General features: G+C 35.7%; 1 protein-coding gene across 4 annotated transcripts in view; it reads left to right on the forward strand.

The window, feature by feature from the left end:
- The window catches only part of Cntn6 (contactin 6), a 393,737-nt gene extending 384,554 nt beyond the window's left edge, over positions 1-9,183 (forward strand). For all 4 annotated transcript variants that reach the window (XM_040738246.1, XM_040738248.1, XM_040738247.1 and 1 more), the window contains 3 exons: positions 4,563-4,675; positions 5,474-5,642; positions 8,903-9,183. In XM_040738246.1, the coding sequence (XP_040594180.1) occupies positions 4,563-4,675; positions 5,474-5,642; positions 8,903-9,003 (383 nt within the window). In that variant the 3' untranslated portion in view covers positions 9,004-9,183. The remainder of the gene's footprint in view (positions 1-4,562; positions 4,676-5,473; positions 5,643-8,902) is intronic.
- The last annotated feature ends 1,555 nt before the right edge of the window (positions 9,184-10,738 follow it).

A 10,738-nucleotide genomic window follows, 5' to 3' on the forward strand; every position in this document is an offset into this window, starting at 1 on the left:
CATGCCAATCCCAGTTCCCTCTCCCTCCCCTCCTCCCGCACTCCCCTTCCCCCCTCCCTCCCACCCTAATGCCAAATCCTTCCACATAGGGGATAACTAGAATCTGTCATTTTACTCTTGGTAGGGTCCAGGCACTCCCCTAAGAGTCCAGGCTGAGAGAGCATCTCTCTTTGTGCTATAGGCACACGAAGACAGTTTGTATACCAGGGATAGACAGTGATCCACAGCTCAGGGCCCCATAGGTTGCCCAGGCCTTCTCACTGACACTCACATTTGGGGGGTCCAGATCAGTCCCATGGCCAGCATCATTTTTTGAAGATACTTTCTTTTTTCCATTGAATAATTTTATCTTCTTTGTCAAAAATCAAGTGTTCATAGGTGTGTGGGTTAATATAGGGTTTTCACTTGAATTCCATTGGCCTACGTGTGTCTATTTTTGTACTAATACCAAGCTATTTTCAGTACTATAGCCATATAATGGAGCTTCAATTCAGCGATGGTGATGCCTGCAGAAGTTCCTTTATTGTACAGCGTTGTTTTGACTATTCTGGGTTTCTTGTTTTTCCATATAAAGTTGAGTATTGTTCTTTCAAGGTCTGTTTGTGGCTATTGCAAAGGGTGATTTTCCATGATTTCTTTCTCAGTCCATTGATCGTCTGTATATAGTAAGGCTATTGATTTTTTTGAGTTAATCTTGTATCCTTCCACTTTGCTGAACATATTTATCAGCTATAGGACTTCCCTGGTAGAATTCTCAGATCACTTATATAAACTATCATATCATCTGCTAATAGTGAAGGTTTGACTTCTTCCTTTCCAGTTTGTATCCTCTTGATCTCCTTTTGTTGTCTTATTGCTCCATCTAGAACTTCACATACAATTTTGCAGAGATATGGAGAGAGTGGACAGCTTTGTCTTTTTCCTGATTTTAGAGGAATCATGTTGCATTTCTCTCCATTTAGTTTGATGTTGGCTGTCAGTTTGCTGTATATAGTTTTTATTATGTTTAGGTGTGTTCCTGTTATCCCTGATCTCTCCAAGACCTACATCATGAAGGGGTGCTACATTTTGTCAAATGATCTTTCAGCATCTAGTGAGATGATCATGCGGTTTTTCTTTTGCAGTTTGTTTACATGGTGGATTACATTGATGGGTTTTCATATGTTGAGCCATTCCTGCATCCCAGGGATGAAGCCTACTTGATCATGGTGAATGATTTTTCTGATGTGTTCATGGATTGATTTCACAGTATTTTATTGAGTATTTGTACATTAATGTTCATGAGAAAGATTTGTCTGTAGTTCTCTTTCTTAGTTATCTTTGTGTGGTTCGGGTACTAAGGTAATTGTAGCCTCATAAAAAGAGTTTGGCAATGACCCTTCTGATTCTATTGTGTGGAACATTTTGAGGAGTATTGATGTTAGCTCTTTGAATTTCTAGTAGAATTCTGCACTGAAATAATCTGGCTCTGGGCTTTTTTCTTTTTTTTGGTTGGGAGACTTTTGATGACTTCCTCTGTTTCATTAGGTGTTATAGGTCTATTTAAATTGCTTGTCTGTTCTTGATTTGATTTTAGTAAATGATATCTATCCAGAAAGATGTCCATTTCCTTTAGAGTTTTGAATTTTGTGGAGTACAGGTTTCAAAATATGACCTGATGATTCTTAACCAAACAAGTGAAGGAAACAATTCAAACAGTTCAGGGCTTTAAAGCTAAAATAGAGGTGATGAGTCATTTATAAATGTTGGAATCGTATTATTACTGGCAAAACACTTTCAACAGAACTGAAATTTGATTATTTCATAAAAGGACAGTGGAGAACCTTTATACTAAGGAGGGGATAGTAATGGTCATTGAGACTTTAATATGAAGCACTGGCAAAGTAAAGAAGACTTCCTATTGTATTTCATATGAACTGAGAATTTTACAAACTAGGAATTATGACTCTCATTTCAGAGATAAAAAACTAGAGCTCTTTGGTGCAACTTCTGCTCTTCGACCTCAAAATCATAGTCATCCTAGGCTCCAGATAGCAAGAGAAGCCAATCATTCTAAGTCCCTGCAATTGTCATACATACCAAGGACTTCTTCTCATGGTGCCCTTGGGATACTTTGCCATCTGCTTTGAAGAAACAAATGCATACATATCAGTGACAAGTTTATTACCAAAGTCACAACTGCATATCTTTCAAGATAGTAACCTCAGTTCCCAGTTTCCTTGCAGTTACTTCACAGTAGACTCAGTATTAAAAGGAATCCTTTTTCTCTAAAACAGTTGCAGAAACAAAAAATCATAGCAATAAATGAATGAAATTTGCAGAAAAACAAAAAAACTACCAGTGACATTGATGACAGATTTTTACATGCTCAGTGTTGCTTATATGATGTTGTTAGTGTTGCTAAATTATTAAACATGTTCAACGAGTATACTAGATACTAATTTTCTTATATCTGGTGATAATGTTTATATGAGCTCTTTTATAGCTGAAGAAAATATTATAAAATTTACTTTGTGATAAATTAAGATAGCTCTAACAGTATGATTGCCAACAAACCCAACATAAATAATAATGTATTTTAGCATATATTAATAGTGTAATAAAACAGATAATTTATGCGTTCAATTGCAATTTGGCATATTTTGTCAAGAAAAGATCTAGGGTGTAGCCAATCAAACTGGTTCATATAAATATATATGGAATGATGTCTGATCATGGTAATTTGACCTTGTTCATAGAACAGAACAATTAGTACATTGTACTCCGTTAATCACCTGTGAAACCCACTGCATATTCAATATGACAAAGGAAATAAGACTTGGAGCAATTTTAGTTTTAGGTTTCATGGTGTGGGTTTTGTCTTCCTTTTTCCTCTTTAATACATCTAAATTGTCAGTTTATCAATGTTGGAGCCATAAACTATGCTAGCTGGAAAAAATGGCATATGGTCTCAAAAATGTATGAAAGAATATATGAAAAAAGCAGCTATCTTTCAATGAGATGAAAGTATAGTAGCTAATCATTGGACCCCATAAGACTACTGGATAAACATTTCTCTAGTTGTCACATACAAAATTTAGAAACAAGGTTAGGTGATCAGGAATGGGCCTCTGGAGGCCATTAGCAATGCCCCTAATTGAGCATATTGACCCTATTCAAGTGAAACATAAGACATTAAATAGAAGTTGAATCAAAATGCTCAATAAGTCACAACTGCTTCTCTTGTTGTTTTTTTCTGTAATGAGTTAAATGCTGGACTCACTCTGTACCTCACACTCAAAACAGAAATGTCATTCTGGGCAGTTTTATCTCTGCCTCATCATTTATTCCAGTTGAAATATTTTAAATCTAACCTTAATTTTTTTCAGTCTCAAAAATAATCATGTTCACTCTTTGAGAATTGACATTTCATGGAGAACCCACTGGATGGGAAGCAAGAGATCAGGATTCTGTTTTGCCTCAACTACTTATTAGCTGTATACTTGGGACAACTGACTTTCTACTCTACAAGCCATGTTATCATTCCCCTATGTAAATTGTTAAAAAGTTGAACTCTATCAGAACAGTAATTTTACATCCTCCCTTCCATATGTGCTACTCCTTTTCTCTAAGCATTAATTCCAAAGGACGGAGGCCTCCCCACCCCACCCCTTGCGACAGTCTGGGTTCATAGTAGCCATTATTTGGAGTGATCAATGTACCTGTGAAGATTTTCCCTACTTTTGGGTTCCCAAGACATTATTTGTATTATAAAGCATACTTTTTTTTAAGGGCACAGCCAATCTTGATTCAACTAACAGAGACATGTGTCCAAATTAAGATCTCCCTTCACATAATTGACAAACCACCATATTTTCATTAAGATTTCTAGCCTGACTATCTCCAGGTAAAGGAAGCTTCAAACTTTAGGTACTGTGTACAGTTGTGATTTCTGCCACCCATACTGAATGACAAAAATGTAGTCTATGGAAAACTGACCCGGCAACATGGCCATGCGATAAGAAGGGCAGGAGAAATATTTTCACATGATGATGTTCTTTTTCTTAAGCCACGGAGACATTCTAGTAGGGTTCTAAGAAATTATCCTATATATTTCATTAGAATAATATAGCTTAAATATCTTTAATTGGTTTTGTTAATTATAGTTAAAAGCAGTAGTACAACATTAAATATTTTAAAGGTATTAGGAATGAATACCACTATGTATTTTTGTTTATATATGTAGAATGCCTCCAACTTGAGTTTAGTTAACTTGTTCATTGATTAGTAACCAACCCTATATCTTTTTCTATATTATAAAGTAAGCAGACTCAACCACAATCAGTAATAAATTAATATTGAACACTCTGCAAACCATTACTGATTCAAAAGCCATCACAAAAACATTCCCAAATGAGCAGAATTTGAATCATTTTGTTTACTATGATTAAAATCATTATATTTCAAATGATAATAAAATATTTTTGCTCCTTTCCTGCTAAAGATGGGTCCTTATTTTCCTTTTCATGTTCTGCATTGTACTACGGGCTAATTAACATTTGTTTGGATCTTTGTACTTAAAGCACCAAGTCAACCTCCAGCAAACATTGCCTGGAAGCTGTCAAATTCTAAATTATGCTTGAACTGGGAGCATGTAAAGACAATGGAAAATGAGTCTGAAGTTCTGGGCTATAAGGTAAGCATTTAGTTTTCTATTTAATCATATCAATTATGTTTTAAAGAGCAATGTTACAACCAAATAGAAACAAATTTTGTGGATGTGAATTTAGCAGTATATTTTTAAAAAATTGCTTAGAAAATACTCTTACTGCCTTCAATTCTGCACTATAAGGTTCTGTTTTCTAGGTTCAATAATGGATATGGAGTAATGTGATATGGAGAATAGAAATCCAAATCCTATAGCATGAATTATATTTTAAATCTCCATGCTACTACCATGGCTATCAAGAAATAACATTCTTTATAATTTGTATATTTGATACATGACTGATGTCTAAGAACTAATTTAAATAGAGCATTAGAAATTAGGATACAGTATGATGTAGGCTGTTAACAGAACAAAAGAAACCCATAAGAATATCATTGAGTACCTAGAGCATCTCTGAATGTCCAAGACAAGTAATGTGCTGTAATGGCAATGGAAATTATCTCTGAGTAGATTTTTATAGTACAACAAAACTGAATGCTGACATTTCATAGCAAGCCCTGGGGCTAATATATTCAAACTCCATACTTAAGATAAACCTATTCTTACTCCAGGGACATGGATCCCAAAGAAATATAATACCTTTAAAATAAATTTAATGATAAGGCAAGCCTGGATATCTGCACACGAGGAGTATGATGTCAGTAATGACACCTCAATACAAATGAGACCATTATTATAAACATGTTCCTTATCCCTCTCCATAACATCATCTGAACCATTAACAAACTCCAGTGCCATTTTAACTTGACTCTTCCTTTCATACAGATTCTCTATCGGCAAAATAGACAGAGTAAAACTCATATTTTGGAAACAAATAATACATCTGCTGAACTTCTGGTTCCATTTGAAGAAGATTATTTGATTGAAATAAGAACTGTCAGTGATGGTGGAGATGGAAGCAGCAGTGAAGAAATAAGAATTCCAAAAATGTCAAGTACGTCAGGTTGCTGTTTCTGTCATAGATTTTCTTTTCTTTTTCCTATTTTAATTATTTTTTATTTAGGTTAGAAACAATCTTGTTTCACATGTCAATCCTAGCTCCTTCTCCCTCCCCTCCCCCTGTCCCGTCCTCTGGACCAGGTCCCCCAGTTCCCCACCCAGTCTCCACTCCAATCCCCAAGGAGGTTGAGGCACTACTTGGTGGATCTCCAGTGACTGTCATTTCATGCAGGGCAGGGCCTAGGCCCTCCCCCGAGAGTCCCGGCTGAGAGAGCCTCCATATTGTGGCATGGGCACTTAAAGTCTATTTGTATGCCAGGGATAAATACAACCCAAGGCCCCATAGATAACCTAGGCCTCCTCACTGACACCCACATTCAGGGGGCCTGGGTCAGTCCCATACTTTCCACACAGCCATCAATCTAGAGTTCAAGAGCTCCCCCTTGTTCAAGTCAACTGGTTTAACTGGGTTAAACCAGCCCACTCCTAATTCCTTTGCCCATCAATTCTCTCTTTCTGCCACTGGATTCCAGGAGTTCAGTTCATTGTTTGTCTGTGGGTATCTGCCTCTGCTTTCATCAGTTGCTGGATGAAGGTACTGTTTCCTAGACCCTCTGGCTGTTGGATTATATGCTAGCACTCCCCTGATTCATGTCTAAAATCCATAAATGAGTGAGTACATACCATGTTTCTCTTTTTGTGACTGGGTTACCTCACTCAGTATAGTTTCTTCTAGTGCCATCCATTAGCCTGCAAATTTCAAGATTCCATTGTTTTTTTTTTCTGCTAAATAGTACTCCACTGTGTAAATGTACCACATTTTCTCTATCTACTCTTCAATTGAGGGGCATCTAGGTTGCTTCCAGGTTCTGGTTATTACAAATAATGCTGCTATGAGCATAGTGGAACAGACATCCTTGTATGAATGTGCACCTTTTGGGTATATGCCTAAGAGTGGAATTGCTGGGTCTTGTGGTAGACTGATTCCCATTTTCCTGAGGAATAGCCACACTGATTTCCAAAGTGGCTGTACAAGTTGGCACTCCCACCAGCAATGTAGGAGTGTTCCCCTCTCTCCATATATTCTCCAACATAAACTGTCATTGGAGTTTTTGATTTTAGCCATTCTGATGGGACTAAGATTGTAACTCAGAATTGTTTTGATTTGTATTTCCCAGATGGCTTAGGATTTTGAGCACTTTCTTAAGTGTCTCTCACCCATTTTAGTCTCCTCTATTGAGAATTCTCTATTTAGTTCTGTACGCCATTTTTTGATTGGATCCTTTGGTGTTTGGGAGACTAGTTTCTTGAGTTCTTTGTAAATTTTGGAGATCAGCCCTCTGTCAGATGTGGGGTTAGTGAATATCTTTTCCCAATCTGTAGGTTGCCTTTTTGTCTTGCTGTGTTCTTTGCCTTACAGAAGCTACTCAGTTTCAGGAGGTCCCATGAATTAATTGTAGATCTTAGTGTCTGTGCTACTGGAGTTATGTTCAGGAAGCTATCTCCTGTACCAATTCATTCAAGGGTGCCTCCAACTTTCTCTTTCAACAGGTTCAGTGTGGCTGGATTTATGTTGAGGTCTTTAAAACATTTGGACTTAAGTTTTGTGCATGGCAATAGACATGGGTCTATCTGCATTCTTCTACATGCCAGCATCCAGTTATGCCAGCACCATTTGTTGAAGATGCTTTCTTTATTCCATTGTATATTTTTAGTTTCTTTGTCAAAAATCAGATATTCACACATGTATGGGTTAATATCAGAGTGTTCAATTCCATTCCATTGGTCTACCTGTCTATTTTTGTGCGAATATCAAGCTGTTTTCAGGACTACAGCTCTATAATAGAGCTTGAAGTCAGGGATAGCGATGCCTCCAGATGTTGCTTTTTTGAATAAGGTTATTTTGTTGTCCTGTGTCTTCTGTTTTTCCATACACAGTTGATTATTGTTCTTTCAAGGTTTGTGAAGAATCATACTGGGATTTTAATGGGGATTGCATTGAATCTGTATATTGCTTTCGGTAAAATTGCCATTTTTAATATGTTGATCCCACCTATCCAAGAGCATGGGAGATCTTTCAACCTTCTGGTGTCTTCTTTAATTTCTTTCTTTAAAGGATCAAAGTTCTTGCCATATAGGTCTTTCACTTGTTTGGTCAGTGTTATCCCAAGGTATTTTATGTGTGGCTATTGTAAATGGCAATGTTTCTCTGATTTCTCTCTCAGCCCTTTTATCATCTGTATATAGTAGGGCTACTGATTTTCTTGAGTTGATTTTGTATCCTGCCACTTTGCTGAAAGTATTTATCAGCTGCAGGAGTTCCCTGGTAGAGTTTTGTGGGTCACTTTTGTAAACTATCATAAACAATCTTATGTTACATATCAATCCCAATTCCCTTTCCTTCCCACGCTCCCATGCCCCCCACCCACCACTCCATCCCATTCCATTTCTGCTCCCCAGGAAGTAGCTACAATAGGAAAGTTTCCAAGAACATTCCAAATTATTGTGTCAATGTTGAGTGACAAATAAAAGGTCTGTCTTTCCATTTTCAATTGTGAACCAGAGTTGACAAACCAGGTTTTCCTTAACTCTTCTGTCAAATTTAACAATGCATGTGTATTTTCATAATGTTCTACTTCCTCATACAAAAATGAAAATAAAAACCAAACAAGAAAGAAATGAAGGAAGGAAGAAGAAAAAGAAGAATAAAAAAATCCAAAAGGAAAAATTTCATATATTTTATGCTGACACGTATTTAGGACTTTTTGTCTTTTTCACAAATGGTCAAAGATTTCAAAGTCAGCATAGTGAAATTGAAACATTTATACCTATGCTGTTCTTTCTATGTCTGTGGCAGACATCACTAATTAATCATAGCATTTAGACTAAGCTGAAACCTTCTCAATCACATTTTCCAAGTAGGCCTGTTCCAGAGACAGCAAGTAATACTGTTTTTACTTTAAAAATTTCAAGATCTCTTTGCATGAAGCTTCTAAGTAGAAGTCACTGGTCACCAAATTCAGACCAATTTTAATATACTTTCAGTAGGCTTCACTAATTTGGGTATTTTTCTTTTTCAATTTTACATTTGAGATGGCATCCTATGATAGAATAAGTTGTTTATTTAAATTAAATACAATGTAATAGAGTATTATTAGAAGACAAACCCAACATTATAGTGTCTGTCTTGTGTTATTAATCCAATAACCAGTTTTATTTCATGTGATTTTATTATTTGATGTTTCTATTTTTCAGGTTTGAGTTCCACAGGAGTTCAGATTTTAAAGCCCAGTACTCAGTTCCTGTCAATGGTTGGGATTTTTTACTGTTTTGCTATTCAACCACTTTCACACTGAGTTAATCCATCGATCTTTGGTAATTTTCTGAACACAAATCATTCTGTAAATACATTCATCAACCTCCATCACAAGACATATTCTTAATACAGAATTGTTTGAAAAGAAAAAAAATGTATATTACTAAGATCTTGTAAATATCTGTGGTACATTAATAAAATGGTTTTAAACACTTTGAAACACTTTGAATTTTAATGTTCACACATTATTACACATTTGAAGGTGCTAAATTAATTTTGGGATATTAAACCACTGTGTCTTTCAGGTGACTTATATGGAGAATATAAATAACCACCTCAATTAATGATCTTATATATGGGGCAGGTGTCCCATTTTATGTGCTCCAGAAAATATACTTCACTATTTATACCCCTCCTAGCCCTACTTGAAACGAAACACAATCATTTGTTTATAGCTGAGAGTCTCCCAGATACCAGATTTTCCAAGTCATGTAGTTTTAATTTCCGAATCCAGTTGGAAGAATATGTATAGTTGAAAACTCTTTAGTATGCAGAGGGATCTTCTCTTCTCAGTTTGTAAACAAGGTTTGAAAAGAAAAGAGCAAAGAGAGAGGGATTCTAGTCAAGGAAACAAGAATGAAGAGACACGAGCACCCACTGAAAATAATCCTGATATTTGGTTAGCAAGTTTCTGTAGCAGAGTTTACTCTTTTACCAGAAGCCATATCCTTCTAAATTAAAGTCTTGTGAATAAAATCCAGGTACTTCTTATAAATGGATAGTTCACATTAAAATCCAGGTACTTCTTATAAATTGATAGTTGTTCACATGTCCTTTTTTTACGTAACAAAAAAATCTGGAAACATTTATCAGATTTTCTACATTTTGGACATAGTGTTTTTTAATCAAACCTCTCTGTGATCATAATAGTCTTAAATGGAAAATAATAATCTTGTGAATCTGGGTACAGTAATATTTTGTGAGGTAACTCTTTACTAAGATTAAACTATTTCACCCAGAAGTCTCATGTGCTACAAAAGCATAGTCTGCAGAGGAACATAAGGTAAATATGATTTTTTGGACCTTTTCATTTCATTCTACAAAATGATGGATGTTCTACTGTTGGTTTTCTCCACTGGTTTTATTTTTTGGGGGGGACTTGATGTGTCTTTTTTACATGGTTCAATTATTTATTTATTTATTTTTACTTTTAAATATTTGAATTTTCCTTACAGTCCACAAATCACGTACTCCTCAAAACTGAAATAAACGTACATGTATGTTATTTTATTGAATTTTCATACATGCATATAAAGTGTTTTAATAAAAATGATCCCAATCACCACTCTCTAACTCTTTTCCTTACAGTCCACAACCACTTTTTCTTCCAATTTCATGTGTCTCTCTTTTTTCTCTAAGCCCACCAAGTTCAATAAGAGTTTCTCATTTATAACTTGGTACAGGAAAATCTACTGAAGCATGAGTAATCATTCTGGGGTCCCATCCCTGAAAAAAAGCTTAGTCTCATTCTCACAGTAATATCATCAATTACCAGTAACTTCTCAAATAGGGGTGGGAATCAAGAGCCACTCTGCCATCCATGCTGGAATTTGGCTGGCTTCATCTTCTTCAAGTTTTGTACATGCAGTCAAAGACAGCTACTTAATTTATATGTGTGATGGCTGTCATGTCCAACAAGTAGTTTTTATGAAGATGCTCACTACCTCTGACTATTACAATCTTTCTAAAATACTTCATTCAGAATTTTAAAAAAT

Source organism: Mesocricetus auratus, unplaced genomic scaffold (genome assembly GCF_017639785.1).
Source record: "Mesocricetus auratus isolate SY011 unplaced genomic scaffold, BCM_Maur_2.0 Super-Scaffold_100676, whole genome shotgun sequence".
In the NCBI taxonomy this organism is placed as follows: domain Eukaryota; kingdom Metazoa; phylum Chordata; class Mammalia; order Rodentia; family Cricetidae; genus Mesocricetus; species Mesocricetus auratus.